Source organism: Protopterus annectens, chromosome 3.part0, assembly GCF_019279795.1.
Source record: "Protopterus annectens isolate FY-2018-M chromosome 3.part0, PAN1.0, whole genome shotgun sequence".
Classification (NCBI taxonomy): domain Eukaryota; kingdom Metazoa; phylum Chordata; order Ceratodontiformes; family Protopteridae; genus Protopterus; species Protopterus annectens.
The window spans coordinates 503,624,459-503,651,163 of record NC_056731.1 but is presented as its reverse complement, the minus strand read 5'-3'; the positions used below and the strand labels follow the sequence as shown (position 1 = coordinate 503,651,163).

Genomic DNA, 26,705 nt, shown 5'->3' with positions numbered 1-26,705 from the left:
AAGAAATGTAATGCTCATTTCTTTTTATCACATTCTATCTGCATCATCTCCTGGCTGAGGCCATATGGTTCAAGTGAAAATCATCTGCAGAGTGTCATCATGTGCTTAGCTAACATAACCAAGTGCACATAGAGGAAATAATGTCCATGGCCTTGAAAGTACCTAGATATAGTCATCAGGATTGCAGGGATCAGCAGCAGGATGGCCAGTAGGCATGTCACTGGCGGTGAAAATACAGTGTACAACGGACAGTGCCATAATTATCTGTGTGTGTGTGTGTGTGTGTGTGTGTGTGTGTGTGTGTGTGTGTGTGTGTGTATGTATGTGTGTGTGTGTGTGTGTGTGTGTGTGTGTGTGTACCATTACCCTCTTCAGGTGAACATTGTCTAAAATGCATACTGGAGCATAAGTGGGAGTATAGCAGCATGCGGGATTTCTTCTATGCTGTAGTACACTTGTATGTGTTGCAATTGTATAAGCATGCATTATACAGCAAGCACAATGCACATTAATCCTCCTGCACCCAAGCACTTGGTTACTGAACCTGTGAACATCATAAAGCATACTTTTCTGTGCTCACAATGAATCTGCAACAACCATGTGTCTCTCTAAAGCTGAATTTCAGTTCAACCATGTGTTTGTCATCCAAAATAACTACAGGAGACGTGTCATACCACCTAGGAACTGGAACCCCTAGAAACAAAAGAAGAAGGGGAAAAAAAGATAGAGTAATATAAAATATTATACCATGATCCCCCCAAAACGTGCACGCTGATTGGCCAGCGTGCCCGTTGTAAATCGAGTTATACTAATGGAAAAAGGTCCGGTCGCCCGGACTTTTTTCCATTAGTATAACTCTTTTTTTTAAACACTGTCTCGCTATGTTAAATGGGTTTAACATAGCAAGACAGCTTTAAAATAAGCAACGGAGATCTCCGTTGCTTATTTTAAAGCTGTCTCATGTTAAACCCATTTAACATAGCGAGCAGTGTTTAAACAACGGAGAAAGCAAGATCTCCGTTGCTTTTTATCTCGCTATGTTAAATGAGTTTAACATAGCGAGACAGTTAAAATAAGCAACGGAGATGTCCGTTGCTTATTTTAAAACTGTCTCGCTATGTTAAACTCATTTAACATAGCGAGACATAAAAAGCAACGGAGATCTTGCTTTCTCCGTTGCTTTTGCACAACTCTGATGTACTGCGCGCAGTACATCAGAACTACGCCGGATGCCAGACATCTGCGGAAGGGCAGTAAACAGGCATTATACTATGCCATTATTTAAGAAAAGTAATAGTTTCTTTTCTTAAATAATGTCATGGTATAATAGCAATAACCCACTTCTGGGTGTGGGAAATGCTAAATTTACCCACGGTTGGCTTTGTTTGGTCCCGGGCCGCCTCGGGACCAAACCACGCCAACCGTGGGTAAATTTAGCATTACCCACACCCAGGCGTGGGTTATTGCTATATAATGCCACCAGTACAACTGCAAGCAGCCAATCAGAAAAACAGATCCAATGCTAAATACCTGCACTGAAACATATTAAAATAAGTAGCACATAATTAAAATATGTAAAACCAGCATACCTGAACAGTCCTTCCCATCCTACCAAAATGACAAACTTATTTGAAATAAAAAAGTAATTTTCACTTAACTTGCTTTGGGGCAACTGGGCTAGACTCCTCAATGTTGTCCTGGAGCTCATGCCAAGTAACTACCTATGAATCTCAAAACTGGAGTTGAAAGTTGCTTTAAAACAACCCATTCATAAAAAGTTTCACACAGTATGTTTGCTCAATAAACAGCTTACCAGTTACTATATCCCATTGAAATAATTGGGAAACAATGAAAAGTATCATCACAATGCTATAATGTTTTGTTCCATATTATTTGTTATTCTCAAAAGCACATATTATGTTCTCTTAAAACTAAAAAAAAATCCTCAAATGAAAAAAAATCAAATGCATGTAATAGTACAATATGACATAGGATATGAATAATATTTAGTACAACAGGACTAGTAAATGTATTTTGTGATTTGTGCTTTTGCCCTTCATCAAAATAGGTTCACTACTGGTACAGTTCAATACATTTCATATATGTAAACAAAGGATTCACACATATTGTATATTTATCTTCATAAATGAACAAGATAAAAGAGTATGATACCAAAGATATCCAAGCATCATTATTGCAACATTTATCACTATGTAGTGCATGAAGCTCTGTAATTACGCTCAGATATCTGTAAAAAAACAAAACAGTTAAGCACTACTATAACATGAGGCCTAGTCTTAACAATGTTAAGCACTCCCAGCTTAACTTGTTAAGGTCAAGTTTCTTGCTAAGCAGTCAAATCTACCAGTTCTAATGAGTAGAATAAAAATGAGATTTGTTTCTGCCTGCTGTCTGTACTGGAAATGTCTCCCTCACTTCCTCTTATAAATTGAGAAAATACTGTAGCTAGAATAATAGGATGCATGTTTGCCTGCATTTTCTGAGCAATAAAAAGTCTGAAACTGAAACAAATTTTACGGGAAACAGACCAAACATATGAGGCAACACTCTGGACATTTGAGAGGCGTGGCAAGTCAAGTGTATACTTAATGGACTGCGTTACACTGTCTTTCTGACAGCACTCAATAGATATGGGTTAAATAGTTTGTCTTTTTTTTCCTATAACCAGTAATACATGAAGCAGATGAAGCTCCATGACCTGCAAAAGATTATGACTGGCTCTCTGATCATAACCCAGTCTCTCAAAGTCACTTTCTTATCTTCCATGTCTAAAACACATAATAAGCAGATCATGATCCCCTATGTTATCAGCATCAATAGACTTCAGAACTGCTTCAGTATTTTCATTTACTACAGTAGTATTTCATGTAATGAAAGCAAAATAACACAGAGGATCTACAAAATGATTACTTTTTTAACTAACAGAGTGTTGCTTCATGTAGGCAACTTCAGAAAGACAAATATTATATAGATCATGTATAACTAGTCTCTCAACAACAGGTACTGTTATGACTATCATAATCCATGTTGGTGTGAATTGACTTGAGACATACCTCCCTGAACTATATGAAGAGAGACATGATCAAGCTCGCTGAATGTGTGTCCCAGGCAGGTATGTCCCTAGCCTTAAGTAGCATTCTAATGTCACCCAGAATGATGCCTCAATACAAACAGAAAATGATTAACTAACAATTGGTTTAGTTTCTGGTGTCATTCCAAGGGGATCCAGTACCTGACAGCCTGGGAAGATATAATTGGCAACCCATGATGCTGAGCCAGAGATGCTTGCATCTGTCTCCCTTGGGCTACAGGCTTCTGGCAAAGGATCTTCCCTCCCTCATAGTATCTTTTTTAGGCAATGCCATGAGGTCAAGACTGCCAACACGAAAATTTCAACAAAATACAAATTAAAGGTCATACTGCTAAACACTAGGAGTCTAAACATGAAACTGCACTTATTGCAAGCATTCTTAACCCTGGAAGATGCTGACATTTGTGGAGTCATAGAAACCTGGTTCAAAGCTGTGGAGAGCACCCAAACCTTACCAGGTTACACATCCTATCATACAGTCAGAACCCAAACCATGGGCAGCAAAGCAAAAGGAGGTGGAGTTTTAATATATATATTAAAGACATACACACCTCCAGGCTGGTCAAACAGTACAATGAACAGGAGGCACTCCAGGTGCAGTTAATAAGACCCCTATAAAAATCATACCTCCAAACTTTGACTCAAGATGCCCATTCCACCTATCTGGACCCCTTTAAATCTATCAAGATCCAACCCTTTACCCTGATCCTTGGTGACAAACTATCCAACCATAGACTGGAAGCACTACTCATGCCAAATTACAAATGCCCAGAGATTCCTTGATTTCTTCCATGCAAATGCATTGGACCAGCTGTTGACATCCACACAAAAGGTGATAACATCTTGGACTTAGTATTAACCAACATGAGTAACCACTTCAGCAACCCTACAGTGTCATCCCTCTGGTAAGATCCAACCACAGAGCTGTCACTTTTGAGGTCACCATCTCCCCCGACCCCTCCCAGCTAGAGTCAAACAAAAAAACTTCTCCAAAGCTGATTACAACCTCCTGAATAAAGGTATAAACAGCTTCACAGCCCCCTTCCCCTCCATAGGAACTGGCAGAAATATCCAAACCTAAACCAAAGTACTATATGAGCATTTATATAGTTGCATAGAATCAGAAATGTCCAATAGGACAAAATTATCCTCCTCAAGGAAGAGTAAACCTATCTGGTGGACATCTGTAATAAATAAACTCTATAATAAAAGGAAAATAATTGCTGTCCAGGACCAGGATGAAGCAGGTGACTAATTGGAAGCAATCTTTATTTAGTCTGAGCAAGCAAATAAGAGCACTATTGAAAATCTCCAATGCAAACTTTGAATCCAAACTGACCACATGTACTAAAGACAATCATAAGGCCTTCTTCACATATGTCCACAATCTCAAAGGAAGAACTCAGATCTGCTCAGAACTGGTGGTCAAGGACACCACATACACAAACGCCGTAGATATAACCCTTCTGTTTCTCCATCAATAAATCAGGACATCAACAGCACTTGCCCCCACTCCCTTGATCACTGCCCTTTCAAAGGCAAAAAATACAACCTCCATGGGACTCAATAACATGCCAGGCTGCATCCTACATGAACTCAGGCAGGAACTTACAGCACCATTAGGCACCCTATTCAACCAAATCCTCAGTACAAGCTTCATCCCAGCTGAGTGGAGGACAGCCCTTTGCACAAAGGTCCACTGATTCAGGAAATTATAGACCAGGTTGATCTGCAAGGGCATGGAGCAGATTATCATGGACCTCATTAACAAGGACATTGGCAACCTCCAAACACTCGATCCCACACAGTTTGGTTTCATCAAGGGGAGGTCATTCCTGTTAAATTTGGTCGACTTCTTTGAGGCAGTCACCAAAGCCATGGATAAGGGGAAGATGGTGTACACTGCCTACCCTGACCTGACCAAAGCCTTTGATACAAATCCCCCCTTGAGTATAATAGATAAACTCTCTCAACTAGGCATCGATCCATATGTTACCAGATGGGTAGTAAACTGGCTCACTGACAGAACACACCTAGTCAAAACGGAGAAACCTCAAGCAGTTGACCCATAACGAGCAGTGTACCCACAATGATTGGCCTCGGGGCCTCTGCTGTTTGGGATTTAGTTTTCTAAAGTGCAGGCCAAAACCAGAGGGCTATAGCTGACCAAGTTTGCAGCTGACATCCTCCAACAGTGTCTCACCCAAACAAATGATTGGTGCCAGAAACATGGCCTCAAACTGACTGCAAAAATGTCTTTACAAATTATCACATTAATAACAAGGTCCTAAGCACACAATCAGTCGTGAGGGACTTGGGCACCCGGGTTGATAGCAACCTGACTTTTGACGACCGTATTTTCTCCGTTGTACAGAAAGCTTTCTACACAGCCCACTTTATTAAGAAGGGTATCTCATCCAGGGACAAGGAGGTCATAACATCCCTGTATTCTTCCCTTATAAGACCAATTATTGAGTACAATGCAGAATAGATGGAAGAGGCACAAATCCGTAATCCACACAAATTCCTTTATTAAAATGACTCTTCAGTCCAATAAAATGCAGAAACAATAAGTTTAATTATTCTGATGAATATATAAGGAGTGTTTTTTGTGTAGGTATGCATTTGTCTCCATCTGATGAAGTGTTTTAAATGAAAACACAGTGCTGGTGTAATCGCATTAGTGGACTGTATAGTCAAACTTATTGTTTCTGCGTTTTATTGGACTGAAGAGTCGTTTTAATAAAAGAATTTGTGTGGATTACGGATCTGTGCCTCTTCCATCTGTTCTGTATTTTTGGTGTTTTGGTGAACATTGGTTGTATTATTGAGTACAATGCCCCTTTTGGCATTTACCTCGTAAAGCACATGCAGCAGCTGGAGAGACCGCAGAGGTTTCTCACCAGGGCCTCAAACATCTACCCTACACAGATAGGCTAAAAGCGTTATCCCTCTATTCATTCTCATGCAGACTCCTCAGAGGTGACCTCTGTCTGGCATACAAAGCTATCTCAGACCCCACCCTGATGGGACTGCTGAATATCCACAAGTCAAGCTCCACTCGAATAACCCACACTCGTGACCTCAACCTGGTCTGTGGCATCAATAGGACTTGGTGGGACAGATTTGTGTCCCAGAAACTCTCCCTTCTGTGGAACAGACTCCCTGTCCACATCAAGCAGAGTACCTCATTATTCCTTTTTAAGCGCATCCTGGATAACTGAATGGGGAACAGAAAATACACCCTTGGGATTCCACCTGTGTCCCTGCTGGACAGGGACATTGGGTGCTGACTAGTCAGAACCTGATCTAAATTCTTGGCTAGGCTTGTTAGGGCCTCAGCGCCAATATCCTTTGATAAAGTTTATTACAACAAATATAGGTTATGCATCAAGTCATATCTTTTGCATTTCTTCCACTAAGATAAACATTAAAAGAAAGGGTATTGTCAGTACAATGTGCAGTAAGTGTTTTTCGAAAAATTAATATGCTTTTTACATACCTATCCTGTAGTTTTGTTTTAAATGAGGAAAACCAGGACAACATCAATTTCTGTTACTTTATACTTACTGTTTTCTATGCATACATTACATATAGAAAAATATAGAATGGATGACATAAAACTAAGAATTGTTATCTCTCAAAGTAAAAACAAGTCAGATAGATGGACTCTATAGGAGCATATTGTAAAATATGTATATTATCTTGTACCATGGTGCTGAGGAACATATTCTTAGACTGGTCCCTTTGTCCACATATACAACATGTTATATCCTACTACATTCTAAATGGGGTTCCACTATGATTCTCCATGTTAAGTCCAGATAAGGCTACAAATGGATTAACACAGCAGGTCATAAATTTGTCCATATTGAAAAACACATTAAAATAATTTTTCAGAGGTTTGCTCCCTTGCACCCCCGTATGGGGGGGGGGGGTTGTCACCCCAGTCAGAAAACAATGCAGGAAGAGAAATAAAAAAGTAAAAGTGAATTTGTTGTCAGTGCTGTGACAGAAACAGCACCAGCAATGATGAATGAAAAACACTGTTCAGCAAGTTACACCTCATCCAGGTGTGATGAGTTTCAACCTTACTCACTTGAAACACAACTACAAGAAACAAAACATCTATATGTGTGTGTGTGTGTGTGTGTGTGTGTGTGTGTGTGTGTGTGTGAGCGTGTGTAGCTCAGTATCTATCTACATGCATATATCTCTCTGTAAAAGTGTGAGTGTATTTTAATACACAGAGACAGAAACTGTGTACACTATAAGGTCACTATATTGATCTCTGCAGTGTAAGCGACATATAAGCAAACGACCATATTTGGTATTCTATTTCAAGGAAAGGAAATATTATGTTTGATAATTTAAGTATGTGTCAAGCAATTATACAACATACAATAATGATGAAGACAAAACATAGGTTATTTATTATGTAAGCCATTACCCTTTTATATGAGCTAGCCTAAATTTTCATAACGGAATGCAAGCATTTAGGACTTGCAATTTACTGTCACATATTATTCATATAACACATTCAATGCATAACATTTCTTTAGTAAATTCACCAAAATTGGTAGCTTACTAATAGCATTTTCTCCAGGCTATATTTTATCAATGAAGCATTCTTAATTCTTTCCTCGTGGAAAATAATTTGCATAAAGTACAGTTTCTTAAGTTCCACTTACCTGTAATACTAGATGTTTGCAGTACAGACTGCCTTACTGGCATATGGGTAGCAGTGCCCTGTGACTTTCCCACTGAAAGTCTGTCAAAGCTCAGAATACCTCCTACAACCTGCTTGTGAAGGTGAAGAACCAATCACCTGGGAGGACCAAGACAGCCCCTTCACACTTGGAGACAGAAACCTTTCAGTTTTCCAGGGTCCAACAGGAAGAGCAAATAGAAAAACCAAAAACCTTACACACAGCAAAAAAGATCGCCGAACCAAAACTCAACAACAAATCCCACAACCAACTATATAAACCGAACAAAAAAGGGATGGTAGGGGAGTACTACCAGTACAGCAGTTGTTCTATGAACATCGACTGTTACACAAGTGGAACTTGCACAGCTGCACTATGCTCAGCAAACACACTGCCTTATTGGCAAAATGGGAAGATTTATAAATCTTACCCAACCTGGAAGGAGGAAGGATAAGGGTCCAGGACCCTTTAAAGAACATTCCTCATGAAGCTTGTACTGTATCTAGAAAACCATCCAGTTTGTAGTATTCCATGAAGGAGTCCACTCCTTTCCAATATGCAAGAGGAAAAGGACCTAGTGGAATGTGTCGTTATCTTGTCTGGATTTGCCTTTCCATGATGGGTGCAACAAGAAAACAATACCAGAGGTAAACCAATATGCCATGAATTTCTTTGAGACAGATTGACCTTTCTTTGCCACAAAAAGAAAATATAAAGACTTTCATTCTTCTTAAAGGGTTTGTTCTGACAAAGTAGTACCTGAGCAGCATATGTACATCGAAGGTACGAAGTATCCTCTCTCTGTTCTGGAAATAACAAAGGGAGATTAACAGACTAATTGAGAGTAAATTTGGAGGCACTTTTGGCATGAAAAAGGATTAGTACATAAAACAACCTTATTACTGAGGACAATCAGATAAGATTGTCCCACCATGGCAGCTTGCAGCTCAGAAGCTCTCCTTGTAGATGTCAGAGCAATAAGCAAAACAGTTTTCCACATTAAGAACTTGAGATCAGCATGAGCTGCTGGTTCAAATTGTGGCAAGGCCAATTTTTCAAGAATATAATTGAGTGTCACACAAAGGAACAATCTGCTTGTAAGTAGGTATCGTATATAATACTGCTTTCATGTACTGTTTTGCCAAAGGAGGAGAAGAAAGAGGAGGATCCACTGGCAGATAAGCAGAGATGTCTGCTAAATGTACCTTAGTGGATTCATATGATAAGCCATCCTGAAGTAGTACATAACTATTTCAAGACCACAGGAATATAAACCTCAATGGATTCTCTTAGAAAACCTCATCCATTTGTAATCACAAGATTTTATAGTAGTAGGATTTCTGTCAACCTTTAATACTTGCTGTACATCTTCATGAAACAAGTGCCTAAACTAAGTCAAAATCAAATCATTCAGGCTGTTAATTGAAGTTTCTCCAAATCGGAGTGACCAGTCACCTCTGAGACTATGTGAGCAGATCCAGCATGTGATTATCTCTGGAGTAATTGCCCTTGGCCAATACCAGTAACAGGGAGAAGCATGATTGCTTGAATTAATAGGGGTTCACCAAAATGGTCTTTGGCATTCCTCGTTGATCTTTCATAAGTACCTTGTGATTGTTTATCAGTGTAAAGGGTGAAAGGTTCTCCAAGGGAAGAGAATGCATCTATCTTCTAAGCATGGCTGTAAGGATGTCTAGAATGGAATTTCTCCATCTGTTTATTTTGAAAGGAGGTGAAAGGATTGATTTGAGGTGTTCCCACATCTGGACTACATTCTGGAATACAGGTGCCTTGAGCTATGACTCATAAGGGTCTGCCCAGGATCTGCTTAATCTGTCTGCTACAATGTTTTGCCCTAACCATATGAGATACCATATAACTGTGATGTTGTCCATAACCACTGTAAAAGGACCCAGAGTCCAAAAGTGGTGAAGAACTTTCAAGGTGTGCATCATTGCCAACATATCCTTGATACCAATGTGCTTCCATGCATCGAGTCCCCAGTTGGCTTGCACTTGCATCCCCACTGACAGAGCTCCCCAGGTTAAGTGGGACAAATCTGTCTGGACAGATTGTACTGGCACTGGATGGGAGAAAGGAAGCCCTAGACTAATACTCACTTGAACTCTCCACCACTGTAACTCTCATCTGTTGAAGGGCAGCACCAGCTACTGAGATTCCAGGGAATGGAGATACTGGGTCCAACAACTGTGGACATACCATTGAATTTTTCTCATTAGAAGATGGGCCAGTGGTATCATGAGAATCGTAGTCACTATTAGTCCAAGATTAATCAGGAATTCTCTCACCGAGGCAACACTCCTCTTGGAGAATTCCAGAAATATTGTCTGGTATGACAAGACCTTGTCTTGGGGCAGAAAGGCCATTCTCCTGTTGGAGTTGTTCAAGTACACTAGAAAGCTGAGTCTTTGCTAGTGTGTAAGACATGACTTTTGGAGATTCAACATGAACCCTTCATAGGAGTGTAAGGTTGAGACCTTCTCTGGTGATTCCAGACACCTGGATGCAGACTCTGTACAGATCAGCAAGTCATCCACCTATAGAAAGATGTGAATGCCCAGAGTCTGGCAGTGGGCCACTACCAGAGCAAGGCATTTGATAGAGTCATGTTTCAGTGGACAGACTAAAGGGCATGGACACAACAAATCTCAGATATCTCCAGAAGTGATGAGAAATGGGGATATGATGATAATCATCCTTCAAGTCCAGGGTCACTATGAAGCAGTTATCTGGCAACAGAGGAAGTACTGTCTGTAGGGCGAGTATCTTGAATTTGGGGACCTTGACAAATGTATTTAAGTAAAGAAAGTTCCAGCACTTGCCTTTAAGACTGCTCTTTTTTAGGAAGCAAGAAAATTCTGGAGTAGAAACTTCTCATTTTTCCAAAGGATGGACTGGTTCTATGACCCTGAGTCTACCATTTGCTACAGAATATCAGAGAACAACAATGTCTGGGTCTGGTACATGTGGAAAAACCCCACCTGAACAGAGGCAAGTGGTATTTCCACCACCATTTGTAATCCATTCCAGCTATGTGTAGCATCCATTTGTCAGAAACCACTGACAGCTTGATGATAGCTAACTTGAAAGATGAGACACTTGATGGGGAACTTGAAAAAAGGGGGTTGCTGCACCTCAGTACAGTCATAAGCTGGGAGGGGAAGTATTCTTTTTAAGATAAGTTTATTGGCCATTTTGGGCTAATTTCTATATCTTTCATTTCCCTGCTATAAAACCCACATTTGCAAAGTTTTTGTGTTAGTATACAGCTCAGCAGGCTCCTGGTGCCCTGCAGAGTTATACAGCAGCAGAGAGACAAATGAGAGACTTTGGAGTGATTAAATATAATTTTTCTGCATTTTCTTGCTGCCTTTAGCTAACTCCGCCTAAAACGCAGAATTCTAGAGTTTCTGTGATTTAAAAATCTTGTTTCAGCTACATGTTGTACTTATTTTACTGCCTGCACTTTAACAAAGTAGGTTTTGCGTTTAAATTACCTGTTTAACTGTTGTAGGCTACACACTCAAGTGTGATAACCATTTCTGTGCATTTAAAGTATTCTTTTGAATGTATCTGCTTTATTTTCTAAAATAAATAAATAAATAAACAAAAATACTTGTTTTTCAGCCTTTCTAAGCTAGTATAGTCCAGTTTTCAGGTTAGTGCTGAATTCAGGGCTGTGTTACAAGTTTCTGTGTTTGCCCATACCTTGCTTGGATAGAAGGAAGTTTCTCTGTTCACTGTGAGAGAGGAAGCTTTGAGCAGCCTATCTGTCCCTGGAAGAGTGGTTTCAGCCCAGAAATTAGTAGTTTATTGGCCATTTTGGGCTAATTTCTATCTCTTTCATTTCCCTGCTTAAAAAACCTGCATTTGTGTGGTTTTGTGTACCGGGCAGCGCCGGTTAGCTAGGGTATGACTATTCCTGGCTCTACAAAGTCTACTCTTCAATTTTTCCCTTGGAACTAGACAAACTTTCAACGTAAGCACTCAAACCATTCACTTCTCATCCCGGCACTTGCTCAAAACTCATAGCAAGCACTAATAAACCTTAGTACTAGACCTCCCTATACTGTAGAGAAAGACAAGGCTCTCTATTCGACCTTACCAACCAATCAGTAAAACAGTTCACTGCACCTGTCCAGGCATGTCCAAAGGGCAGTTTCAGGTGTACTCTCCAGTCCAACTGGTGAATCTGGGCATTTTGAGGCAATGTTACAATTGCCTCATGTACACAGACAACCCTCTCCTCCTTCCACCAAACAGTAATACATGCGAGAGATGCAATTATACAGCCAAACTGGAGGCTAAGCTCAAGAGGAGAAGGGAGTTTGTCAAAGGAAAAAACTTCAAAGACCAATACACGTAAGGCTCAGTTAAGGCACATTTAATAACTTGCTGCAAGGAGTCAAAAACATGCAAATACAGGATTTTGTCTAAGTACTAACAGGAAGTATGCTATTCTTATACTATTCTACAAGACATGGCCTTCTATGGCTGACGTAATCAAACACAACTTTCAGTATTGTTTTACAGCAGATGTTACTCAGATTTTCTGCTGATATGATTGGATTTATGAAAAAATTTTGAGAAAAACAACCTGGCCTTGATGGGCCCTAGCCCGTTACAAGCTTCTATTGTATAGTTCTAATACATGTGGTACATTTCAAGGTACTTCTCTAACTTAGGCACAAGCAAATGCTGATTGCAGTTCATATTTTCAAGCAGTCTTTGTTCTGATTATCTATAGCTTCTGCAGCTGTGTATTTTCTCACAGCACAAGCGGAACTCCTTGTCTTAGTCTCATAACGTTAATACAAGTGGTATTGTTCTATTCATTATTTTCCTGACACAAGCAGAAATTATCTGCTTCCTTGTAAGTTTCCAAACGCATAAGCAATAGCTATGCATATTTCATGGCAACTCAAGGTTAGAAAGCTTTCTGCAATTCACACAGATTTATGCAGTGTGAAATAGAATAAACGTGTTAACACTTTTCAAGCTTTAAATGCACTAAGCATATAACTAATACATACACTAATACATATTTTTCTGACAGAATTACTTGCATCACACTACCAGTCTGACACAGACCTATGAAACCAGCACCGGCAAAAAACACACATAAATACATGAAAACATACTCGGAGGCTCTAAATAAAAATCTGCAAAAGCAACAGAGACCTCCAAAGCAGAACCCAAGAAACCTCTACCTCCCAGCACAAACCATGAAACACATACTTCACAAAACAAGTGTGCCATGCAATCACAACCCTTAAGGCAAAATAACATACCCAACACACTAGTAATAGGTGACTCAATAGTCAGGCACACTGACGTCCCACTCACTAGGCTTAACAACGAGAAGGTTACTGTTAGCTGCCTGCCAGGTGCCATAACACAAACACTCAGGTCACTCCAGAACAAGTACAAATATGACTCTATCATTGTGAATGTTGGTGTGAATGACCTGAGCCATACCTCCCTGGACTACATGAAAAGATACATGGAGGAGCTCTCTGATCACATAGCCCAGGCTGGTATGACCCTGACCCTGAGCAGCATCCTGCCCTCACCAACAATGATACCACAGTATAGATAAAAAATTATCAATTTCAACAATTGGCTAAGCTTCTGGTGTCATTCAAAGGGGATCCAGTGTCTGTCAGCCTGGGATGACATGCTTGACAAGCCATGCTGCTTCGCTAGAGATGGCTTGCACCTGTCACCCTTAGGCTTTTGAATACTGGCCAAGGCTCTTGCTACCCCCATAGTGCCTTTTTCAGGCAAGGCTCAAAAGACAAACCCACCGTTGTAAATAGCGCAAGTAACAAAAAGCTGAGGGTAATGCTAATCAATGCCAGAAGTCTAAACCTCAAAATACATGCACTGGAGGCACTCCTCAGTATGGAGAAAATCGATATATGTGCAGTAACAGAAATGTGGTTTAAGGCCCAGAGAGCACCCCAGTACTACCAGGCTACAACTCATACCATACATTTCAGCCACAAAACCCGGACCAAAATACAAAAGGTGGGGAAGTATCCATATTCATCAAGGATACCCACACCTCCAGGTTAGTGGCACAGCACGATGCTTCAGAGATCATCCACATGCAACTAACAATGGGCAAAACTGCTGTTCAAATTATAGCTTGCTACATATCACCCACCATTTCCAGGACCCCCACTCCGCATTCCTGGAAACACTGGGAAACATAAAGGTCCTACCAAACACCCTGATATTGGGTGATTTCTATTACCCAAACATTTACTCAGAGAATTACTCAAGTACAAACTCCCTTGCCCAACATTTCCTAGAATTTATAAACTCAAACACCCTGGATCAACTGGTGAATACCCCCACCAGAGGTGATAACATATTGGACCGGGTCATCACCAACATGGGCGACTGGTGTTCCTCACCGGAGGTCAACCCCTCGCTGGTTAGATCTGACCATAAACTAATCACTCTGGATATCCACATTCCGCCACCACCCCCGATCAAAGAAACCACCATGAAAAACTTTTCAAAAGCAAACTTCACGTTACTTAAGAACGAGGTGGGAAATTTCAAAGCCCGCATGCTAAAGAATAATGCTGTCCAAGCTGCAAAATCCTTTACTAATGCACTCTATGGGCACCTACAAGAATGCATGGATCATGCTATCCCAAACAAAACCAAGACTCACTCCTCCAAGAAAAGGAAACCTGTCTGGTGGACCCCTGCCATAAACAAGCTATACAATAGAAGGAGGAAACTAGTACAGAAAAGAGTAAAATCCCAAGAAGGGAAGACATCCCTGATCAGTATCAGCAAGAAACTACATTCCCTCATAAAATCATCCAAGGCTAGTATCAAAAGAAAAATTGCCATGGACTCCAAAGATAATCACAAGGCATTCTTTAGCTATGTCAAGAATCTAAGTGGCAATTCTCAGAGCTGCTCAGAGTTAGTGCAGAATGGCACAAAATACACTGAACCGACCGATATAGCCAAAATCCTGGCAGACAGGTTCAGTGCAAACTTCACCCCCCTCTCCAGAAGAATGTAGTGCCCCTGAAATCACAGACACTCAGGTTAAAACAGCCCTCTCCAAAGCCAAAAACACAGCATCAATGGGACCAGACGGTGTCCCAGGCTGCGTCCTACACAAGCTCAAAGATGAACTAACCCCTCACCTAAACACACTGTTTAAACTCAGCCTCTCCACAGGCTATGTGCCCACAGAGTGGCGCGCAGCAACGGTTATTCCACTCCACAAAGGTGGAGCTACAACGGACCCTGGGAACTATCGCTCTATAAGCCTGACTAGCTTGGTCTGCAAAGCTATGGAGCACATCATCATGGATCTCATTAACAGAGACATTGGGAACCTCCAAACATTGGACCCTACCCAGCTTTGTTAAGGGCAGATCATGCCTCCTAAACCTGGTGGACTTCTTTGAGACAGTTACCAAGGCTATAGATGAGGAAAGGGTGGTGCACACAGCCTACCTAGACATTGCAAAGGCCTTCGACACCCTTCCCCACTCAGGTATTATAGACAAGCTTACCAGCCTGAACATAAACCCCTACATCATGAGTTGGGTTGCCAACTAGCTCATGGACAGAACCCACATGGTAAGAGTTGCGGGAGCTAGGTCTGACTCTAAACCAGTTACAAGTGGCGTTCCCTACGGCTCAGTCCTAAGACCCCTCCTGTTTGTCATATACTTCTCAGAGGTACAGACAAGCACAGGAGAACTATGGCTGACCAAGTTCACAGACGACTGCAAACTAGGGGCTATAACTGACTCTCCGGCTGACACAGACATCCTCCAAAAGGGTCTCACTGAGACAGATCCCTGGTGTCAAAACCACGGTCTCAAGCTAAATGCCAAAATGTGCATAGTCATCCCCTTTGGAAAAAACAAAGTACCCACAAACTACCACAAAGGTGGTAGCCCCCTAAATACGGAAGACGTAATAACGGATCTGGGGACCAAAGTAGATAGTAACCTCTCCTTTGATAATCACATTGCCAAAGCAGTTAGAAAAAATCCTTCTATGTTGCCCACCTAATAACAAAAGGGTTTACATCCAGATCGAAAGAGATCATTGGGCCCCTCTACACATCACTCATCAGACCCATCATATAGTACAATTCCTCAGTTGGAATGTACCTTACAAGACACTTGCAACAACTGGAAGGACCACAGAAGTACCTCACCAAGAGAATCACTGGCCTCAAGCAGATGCCCTATGCAGCTCGACTGAAGAAACTCCAGCTGTACTCGGTTGCATACCGCCTACTCAGAGGTTATCTCTGCTTGACATACAAGGCCATGTCCAACCCAGAATTGATGGACATGCTCCACCTAAAGAAAACCATATCCCCTCGAGCCACACATTTCAGGGATTTAAACCTCACCACAACAATAAACAGGATGTGCTGGAGGGATAGATTCCTGTCCCAGAGACTTCCCATGCTCTGGAACAAGATTCCAGTCTACATTAGGCAGAGCTCCTCGTTAACCCTCTTCAAGAGAAACTTTGATGAGTGGATGGGAAACAGAAAGTTTACCCCGGGGATCACTTCAATGGCTCTGCTGGACAAAGGCACAGGGAACTAATCTAAGGGGGCGGCGAAAGCCAACACATTCTGGCTAGGCTTATAAATGCCTTTGGGCAGATAGCCTAGTACCTACCTATGAACCTATGAACCTAAGAAAGGAACCCTTCTTGTTTGGTTTTGTGGAACTGTCATCCTGCCTTTTTCTTTTATTGCATTGGTTCTTGATCAGCTGGGACTTCTTTTTGTTAGGCCATGAAAAGTTATCTTGCTTAAAAGAGAAGAATTTGTGAATATGGATCATTATCGATACTCCTTGCATCAATTTACATGTGTCATCCCAGTGTTTAAGGATTTGATTAGCTCCTGCAGAAAACACACAATCAGACTCAAGAAGAGCATTCAAAATCTTATTTTTTAGCTCATCAGAAAAATTCTGAGTGTGCAACCAAACATACCTTCTAATCACCACTGACAATGTTGCATTTCTAAAACCAATATTAGCCCCCTCCAAGGCATGTTTTGAGAGCTGAGAAACACTGGAGACAATATCTTTAGCATAAACCTTTTGCTCTGCAGGCAATGATGTAGCAAACTTGCCCAATCTGTATGTGTATTTCAAAGCAAACGTTTACATAAAACACTGGTAGTTAAACATTTTAGAAGCTACCATGTTGGACTGTACCAGCTTCACTCCCTGAGATTCTTGCAACTTGTCTAGTTTATCCTGAGGGACTGTGTTAGAAAAAGACGTGGTCTTCTTATTAGCGAAAGTGACTGGGGACACCAAAGCAGATCTCCAGGCAAGGCCGAGCATACCATAAATATCTTAAACACTTTCTTAGGCACAGCCTTAGTAAAGAATGGTGTACTACAAGCTTTCTTGAAGACATCCCCCAATGGTGAGATTAATGGAGGAATGTCTGGGGCTTCATCATCTAAGAGATCATAAACCCTGTTAATCTTAGGAGTAGACAGAGGTATCTTAAAGGTGAATACATGTTTAAATCTAGTCAACATATGGGAAAAAGAAACCAATTTTTTGGGTGCTTGTACCTTGTTTATCATTAGAGGAACCTGACTGATCCGACTCAGACAGGTCAGAGTCCCCAGACACAGTCTCACCTTAAAAAAAAAAAGGATCCTTAGCAGACCGATCAGTAGTGGAAGCAATGGCTTTAGCCAAAACCTGGTATGCACCCCACAACTTACTGCTTGAACAATTGATCCAGCCATAGCTATCATCCTGGGTGAAAATCCAGGCAGAGACTGCTGTCCCCATACCTCTCAACCGTACAGATTTTCGCAGATCGTCCAGATTTTTGCCTCATTTTTTCGGTCTGTTTTTAATAAAATTTTAGTTTTCTGGCAATGTATTGGCAAATTATTAAAGACTGAAGTTAGAAAATAATGACAGACATCTGAGTTAGAAACTTCATTCAATTCAGAAAGTTCATGAAAATGCTAAACCTGTTATCAACTTTCTAAGTTTGTAAGAGCAATATTTAAAAATTGTCCTTATTTTTGGGCCTTTGTCCCACTTTTATTCATGGCTTTGTCCAGATTTCTTGCTCTAAGAGGTTGAGAGGTATGGCTGTCCCACCATTGCCTGGAACTCTGTTTGGCATATACTACATAGTGGGAGAATCCCCTGGAGAAACATATCAATACTGGCAACAGTGTTGGCACCCCTGGCTTCCCCTGCACCTATAGGGGTTTGATTCTCCCATACCTGCAGCAGGCAATGGTTAAGCCCTAAAGGATGTGCCTGACCCTTGTGTCAAGCACAGTAGTGGTACTATGATCACCCAAGGGGACCTGGAGGTAACTAAGGCTACTGTGGAATCACAAACCATAGGCTAAGGAATATTTTTTGATTTATTCTTTTTTTTTTAGGTGCAGATAGGGAAGATGGTGGGGGTGGGGGTCTAAGTCAATCAAGTCAGGGGACAAGAAACTAACTAGCTTAATACCAAATACTGGCTGCATGATCAGTCCAGTAAGGAGATGGACAAACTTCACCATTCTCTCTCTAAGTAGCAATCTGAAAAATATTGCTACAGGGATACTATTTTGCATGCTGCAGTGAGAAAATGATAGTATTTTCAGTTTGAAACACAAAATGCATGCACAAGGGTTTCCTGATTTAGTGAAAAAGGGTTTGTTTTGGTCAAAATGAATGGATACAGCCTAAAACAGTATTACACAAGAAATAAATCTTAAACTGATAAATTCCTATCATAAATCTTTAACATACAAAATGGTGCCAAAATGACAATGTAAAAAATCATTAAAATGCTGTAATCCTACTATGTCACCTCAAATTATTAAAAGAAATGCATTATCAGCAAGTTTTCCTGTCAAAACCTCTAAATGAAGCTTTTAATCAATGTACAGTACTGTTAGTCAAAGTTAAAGCAGAACCACATAAAACATTTCAAATCAGAAAAAGCAGTGAAAGCAGCAGAATATGCTATTTAAGCACCGATAAAAAAAGGCACAGGGTAGAAATAAAGCCCAAAAGGAATTTCTTATCTGAGCTCTGCAGCTGATGGCACCAGTTTGTGAAAAGCAATATCCCAATAGTTCTTTCTCTGACTGTGGCACATAAAAACTGAAAGGGTCCTTTCTGTGAGTGTGAAGAACTGTCCTGGTCCTGCCAAGTTATTGGTTCTTTAGCCTCAAAGACAGGCTGTGGGAGGAGTTCTGAGCTTTGACAGACTGTCAGAGGGATGGTAGTAGGGTACTACTTATCCACATGCCAGTAAGGCAGTATGTTTGTTGAACATATTAAGTGACCACTACAGCTCTTTATTATAAACAGATTGGACAAGAGCTGATTGTAGCAGCAGCTTTTAGACAACTAATAAGAAACAGTTTCAAAGGTCATTATGGGCTTACCATACCATCAGCTATTTATTTCTTCTTTTCTTTCTTAGTTAAAACTTCATTTCAGTATGTCACTCACTATTCTAAAGTTCCAAACATTTTCATAAATCTTTAACTGGACTACATCAGAAATAAATGTGAAACTCTAAATGACAGTATGAATAATCTTAAAGTTCCAGACCTCTGTTACCATGCTTGTTATTCACTGCAATTTTAAAGTGTTGGTCTAGACACAGAGGTGCAGCATTGTTATAAATTGCATTAGACTCTGTAAAAAAATATGAGTGACTGATGTGCAATACAGGTTAAAATGCACCTTTCTTCTAAAAGGTGTGATTGCTATTACAAGCCCAACATCGCTTCTGTGGTTACTACAAGTAAGTGCACTCAGTGTCTTTTAATAAGGCATGCCTGCCAATTGCTATATTCACGTAGAACTTTCTGTGAAGAATTGCTGAAATAATGGATAGAGTCTTTGTTTTAAAGGAGAAGTCATATCATTTTTTGGCATTATGTAATACTGAATAATTTCATCAGTGTTACCTCCATAAAGATACATTCATCATATAAATAAACCATCATGTATATCAAAGCTGTGTTACTCTACTATAAACTTTTAAGCTATCTTTATGAAGGCCAGCAGTCTACAATAATGATACATAAATAACAAATGTCTGCACAAAGGAACGTATTAGACACATACTAGCAATGAATAAACTATATACAGAGAAATATAAATGCACGTATATATAAAACTTTCTGACATTTGTTAGAAAAGTGCAAGTAACTAAAGAGTTAAGCAGAAAAGTTAATATCATCTGAAATAAGCAAAACTGTAGCCAAGACTTTATTACAAAAAAAAAAAATGAAATCAAACAAAAATAGCATTTTCACACACCTGGGATCCTTCTGAATGCTGTCGATGGAAGGTGATCTAACCAAGGTCCCTTCGGGTGGGATGGCTGGCCCAGATTTGCTGTACGGTGATTCAACTGAAGGACAGTATTGAAGTTGTCGGTATGGGTCTGCATAATTAGAAGCTGGGCCTGCAGCGTAACTGGCCCTCTGGTAGGCGGTTGTTGCATTCTGTGTACCATGCTGGCTACCTGTGCGTTGTAAGGGTACGGAGTCGACACCAGGGGAGGATGGGGCTATGACAGGAAAGTAGGGACAAAGCAAAAAATTCAGGACCTGCTCACAGAAATGGTTAACCAGGTCTAGGCACAGGAAAACAAACACAACAACACAGGGGTTTGAGAGGAATAGAAACATTGTCATAATGTGTTTGATACCAATTATTATCTAAGTAAAGAACACAGAGTACCTAAATGCTGAATAAGTAACTGCTTGTAATTAGTTACAGTGTTATGAAGCAAGATGTACATCATTAGGAGAACAATGCAGGCATTTCTGAAACCAGTAAGCATTAAAATCTAGTAGATGGTAAGAAAACATTATTTCTATCAGACATTCATTAAAAATACTGTTATACTTCAACATTGCTAATATTAAAGTAATATGCAATACATTCATATTAAAGTTAAAATATTTGAAGCCAAAGATATAATGTACTACCATGCACTGGTAAAAAAGTTACTAGATGGTTGTAGTCTGGAAAAAAAGGCATTCTAACGCAACTAACTATAAATCCGTTTTGTAGTGAAAATAAAACCACAGATTTAAGAAGATCTAAAGTATTTGTCATTCTGAATTTTATTTAACCTTTGGCAACCTCTTATCTCAAAATGAAGCTACATCAGACCAGAGTTCAATTGTGTAGTGTGGATTTGTTGATTTGCTCACTTTTTATGATCTGTGCTCCATACTGGAGTCGTTTAGCATTTAAATACCATTGCTGAATATATAAGAAGTTGGAAGCAGGTCGCCTGGTGTTTATAAGGAAAGCAGCCTTTTGCAGTACTATTTGTATTAGAAGTACAACAACAATTCAGGTGAAGCCTGTCTGTATATCTGCCAAGGGAAATGCAAGTGACACAAGATGCTGTTCTTCACGTCTTTACTTTCTACTAACTGTGCAACATAGACTGAGAGGAACAATTTACTGATCTGAACGTGGCAGTGAATCTGATGCTAGTAGCACTAGTAAACACAAAAAAACACTGGCATTTACTGAATATTAAATAAAAATACAATTTAAGTAATACATTGTGTAAAACAAATATCATTAAAATATTGTTCTGTATCAGATGATATCACAATGAAACTGGCAGAGAACATATAACGCAAGAATTCCTGGCTAATTCATACAAGAAAACCACATAAGCAAAGTAATATACTTTGAGGATAATGTAATCGTCTTATTGTTCAAATCGTTAACAGCGAGACCTGAAACTGTGCAGTCACTCACTCACTGTCAGCAGACCTGTGGTTTTGTGTTTATGTCTCTGAATGTCGCAAAGACACTGTAGCCTAGTAGTACCTGTAAATGGTTCACACCTTAACGGTTTCATGAATCTTGTCAATATATCATATCTCCACTTGTCTTTTCCTTTACACTATTTATTTTTATAAACAGTCTGTCTTCCACATGGGTACCTCCAGCTCCATCTTATTTCAATGTTGTTACATACATACAAATAGTTCAAGCACAGGCATTAATTCCCTTCTAGCATGCCAATATATCAAAACACTTGTTCCCATAATAATTGTCCAGGCTGTTCTTAAAAATATCTAAACCAGTACTTGTTTTAATGTAATTTGGTAGTCTGTTCCATGCATCAGCTACTCTGTCAGAGAACCAATTAGTACACTTCTCATTCCTATAGAATATTCTACGCAAGTTGTCTGATAATTCTCTAGTACTTTTTGTTAACCCCAAACATTCCCAGAGGTAGCTGTCTCTAAATGCCCTATATACCTGAATAAGATCTCCTCCTAGGTATCTGTAAGAGACACTGTACAAGTTCAGATATTTTAGTCTTTCATAATAACTTAAAATTTCACATCCATGGATACCCTTGGTATATTTCCATTGTACTCTTTCCAGTTTACTCATGGTTGTTTTCTTATAGTATTTCCATATTGTTATTCCATACTCAAGTTTGGGACTAATGTAAGTAACAAACAATGACTTCATTATTTTTGATTTCCTAGAGTTTATAAATCTATTTATACAACCTATAGTTCTATAAGTATCATTAACAAATTGGCTGATATGATTAGAAAAACTCATAGCTGAATCTACCCATAAATGAGTCTATAGTTTCAATCACTGTGTGCTGTATTAAATATTCACCACTCAGTTTATACGTACCAATCTCATATGCTTAGTTTTTGATGTATTTATCAGCATATCATTCTCTTGTGCCCAAATGGTCAATTTAGTCAAGTTATTTTGCAGACATGCTTTATCTGTAACAAATGTAATCAGTTTACCCAATTTCAGGTCATCTGCATATAGTCTGTAGAACATTTCAGATGAAAAAGGCAGGTCTGAAAGATATAATCTAAGCAAGTAAGGTCCTAGGACAGAGCCCTGTGGGACACCCTGACTGTGACCAAGGATTTCCCCTGTCCAGTTGCTGTATGATACTTGCCATGTCCTATTTGAAAGCCATACAGCTATCCATCTTATCAAGAGTACATCAATACCTAGTTTACTGATCAGTGTTATGTGTATGACCCTCTCAAATGCTGAAGTTAAATATATATAAATAACATTACAGCACAATTTTTCATTCATAGCTGTTGTTATATTATTATAGAACACCATATTACAGGTGGTAATAGATCTGTTTTCAACATATAGGTTCATAGGTAGGTACTAGGCTATCTGCCCAAGGGCATTTATAAGCCTAGCCAGATTAATTGATTAATTAACTGAGCCTCTGTCAAGAAGAGCCAGTGAAGTGATCCCAGGGGTGTATTTTCTGTTACCCATCCACTCATCAAGGTTTCTCTTGAAGAGTGTTAGTGAGAAGCTCTGCGTAATATAGTTAGGAATTTTGTTCCAAAGCATGGGGAGTCTCTGTGACAGGAATCTATCCCTCCAGCATGTTCTTTTTATTGTTGTGGTGAGGTTTAGCTCACTAGAGCGAGTGGCTCGCAGTGACTTGGATTTCTTTAGGTGGAGCATGTCCATCAATTCTGAGTTGGACATGGCTTTGTAAGTCAGGCAGAAATCACCTCTGAGTAAGCAATATGCCACTGAGTACAGCTGGAGTTTTTCCAGTCGGGCTGCATAGGACATATGTTTGAGATCAGTAATCCTCTTGGTGACGTACTTTTGTGGTCTTTCCAGCTGTTGGAGTGTCTTGTGAGGTACATCCCAAACTGGGCATTGTACTCTATGATGGGTCTGATGAGTGATGAGTAGAGGGGCACTATAACCTCTTTATTTCTAGATGCAAACCCTTTAGTAATTAGATGGGCTACATAGAAGGATTTCCTAACTACTTTGGCAATATGATTATCAAAGGAGAAATTACTATCTGCCTGGGTCCCCAGATCTCTTATTACCTCTTCTGTATTAAGGGGGCTGCCACCTATGTTCATAGGTTCATAGGTTGGTACTAGGCTATCAGGTATTTAAAGAGAACTAGTATGCACCCAACACACATCTTTAGGGGCATAGTAAAGTCACAACTCATTAGAGTGAGTAGACTAACAACTGAAAACGACTTGTACATAAATGAAATAAAAGAAATGAAGCAAGAATTTAAAAATGGGGGGTACTCAGATGTTATGATAGAGAAATGTATTGAGGAAATAAACAAGGGTAGAGATCAAGAATATAAACCAGTGTTTAATTCTGTGGCACCTGAGAGATTAGTTCCGTCAGAAGCACAAATAATGATGAGAAATAATGATAAAATTAGATATGTAACTACATATAATGGATATAGTTACATGATTTGTAAAATCATAGAAAAAAATTGGCCGATTTTAATGGCTATGCCGGAAATACAAAAAATAGCAGGACCAAAACCTAGCTTTGCATACAGGAATCAACAATCATTAAAAAGTATTTTGTGCTATAAGGATTTCAGTAAACAAGTGTGCTCATCACAGACTAAGTTAGGAACTTTTAAATGTTACAACTGTAGCTGCTGTGGTGATATTTTAGAAGCAAATGAACCCTTTAGGCACCCAGTAAGCAATGACAGCTATGTTTTTAAATGCAGAGCCACCTGTAATACATCCCAACTTGTGTACCTTGCTACCTGCGACTGTTGTGAAAAATTCTATGTGGGTAAGACAACAAGAAGATTGAAAGATCGAGTTGTCGAGCATAAGTCAGAAATTAATAGAAAAATCCAAACTAACGCCTTATATAAGCATATTATGGAAGAAACAGCGCATAGATTTAAATTTAGATGCATAGACACAGTAGATTTGGGTGTAAGGGGTGGTGACCTAAATAATGCATTGGAAATCAAAGAGTTACAATGGATAATAAGATTACAGGCTGATGTCAGTCCTGGCCTTAATAATGCCATCAGTATAAAACCTATATTGGTCAAACGACAGCATGATAATTTATGAAGAACTGGTTTATTAATGGTTTCTGTATGTATATTTGGAATATATTTTATTCATTATTTTTACAATTTATATGAATATTGATGTGTTTTTTAAAAGTTGAATATAATGGTTGATATGATTTTAAAACTAAACTGCATTATGCAAATTTTATTAGTGTGTTTCTAGTGGCTGGTATTAACATGTGACTTTAATTAAACCTCTATATAAATGTGGTTAGAATATGTTTGTATATGCTGATGAAGGGTAGAGAACCCGAAAGCTTCGTTTATTAAAGTTGGCGTTTTGTGATGAACTTTTGTGTCTTATGGCTGAAAACTTCTGATTTTTACTAGATTTCTTTAAGTGTAGCATGTCCAACAGCTCTGGGTTTGACATGGCCTTTTATGTTAAGCAAAGATCGCCTCTGAGTAGACGATATGCGACAGAGTATAGCTGGAGTTTTTTAAGGCGGTCAGCGTAGGGCATCTGCTTTAGGCCAGTGATTCTTTTAGTGAGGTATTTCTGTGGCCTTTCCAGTTGTTGCAGATATCTTGAGAGGTACATACCAAACGGGGCATTTTATTCTATAATGGCTCTAATGAGGGATGAGTACAGTGGGACAATGACCTCCTTTTTTCTGGATGAAAAGCCCTTAGTGATGAGGTGTGCCACATAGAAGGATTTCCTGACTGTTGTGGCGGTGTGGTTATCGAAGGTGAGACCACTGTCCACCTGTGTCCCTAAGTCTCTTATCAAACTTTCGGTGTTTAGTGTACTGCCACCTATATGGTAATTAACGGATACATGTTTTTTCCCAAAGGGGATAACTATACATTTCTTGGCATCGAGCTTGAGCCCATGGCTCTGGCACCAAGCATCTGTTTCTGTAAGGCCCTTTTGTAGAGTATCCACATCATTTGGGGATTCAATAATGGCTCCCAGTTTGCAGTCATCTGCAAACTTTGTTATCCAGAGTCCCTTAGTGTTGGCCTGTACTTCAGAGAAGTAGATGCCAAACAAGAGCGGTCCCAGGACTGAACCCTGAGGTACTCCACTTGTTACTTGTCTGGAGCTGGATTTGGAGTTGGCTACTTTTACAGTGTGGGTTCTATCAGCAAGCCAATTAGCAACCCATTGGGTGACGTAGGGATTAATGCCCAGCTTAGTAAGTTTATCTATGATTCCAGAGTGGGGGATGGTGTCAAAGGCCTTGGCAAGGTCTAGATAGGCTGTGTGGACCACCTTACCCTTGTCCATGGCTCTGGAGACTGATTTGAAGAAGTCAATCAAGTTCAGGAGACAAGATCGGCCCTTCACGAACCCAAACTTGGTGGGGTCCAGTGTTTGAAGGTTGCCAATGTCTTTGTTTATAAGTTCCATGATAATACACTCCATGGCATTGCAGATAAGGCTTGTCAGACTGATGGGACGGTAGTTTCCGGGATCCAAGGTGGACCCCCCCCCCCTTGTGGAGTGGGATAACTGTAGCTGTGCGCCACTCAGTGGGCATAAAACCTGAGGTGAGGCTATGATTAAACATGACACTTAGGTGAGGTGTCAGTTCATATTGTAGTTCATGTAGTACACAGCCCGGTACGTCATCTGGTCCCATGGATGCTGTATTCTTAGCTTTGGAAAGTGAGTTTTTTACCTGTGTGGCCATTATTACCAGAGTTTGGCAATCTTCCAGTATTGAGATGGGCCATTCAGGGGGTGAGAGGGGGGTGAAGTTGGCACTGAATCGATCTGCCAGGATATTGGCAATATCCTTGGGATCAGTATATTTAATGCCATTCTGTTTTAGCTCAGAGCAGATCTGAGCATTGCCATTTAGATTCTTGACATAGTTATAGAATGCCTTGTTGTCTTTGGAATCTTTTGCAATTTTATTTTCATAACTAGCTTTGGAGGATTTTATGAGGGATCTCAGTTTCTTACT

General features: G+C 39.9%; 1 protein-coding gene across 3 annotated transcripts in view; it reads right to left on the bottom strand.

The window, feature by feature from the left end:
• CTNND2 (catenin delta 2) overlaps positions 1 to 26,705 on the bottom strand; it is a 6,416,678-nt gene that overhangs the window by 2,238,377 nt on the left and 4,151,596 nt on the right. For all 3 annotated transcript variants that reach the window (XM_044064921.1, XM_044064922.1, XM_044064923.1), the window contains one exon: positions 20,181 to 20,433. In XM_044064921.1, coding sequence (XP_043920856.1) covers positions 20,181 to 20,433 — 253 coding nt within the window. The remainder of the gene's footprint in view (positions 1 to 20,180; positions 20,434 to 26,705) is intronic.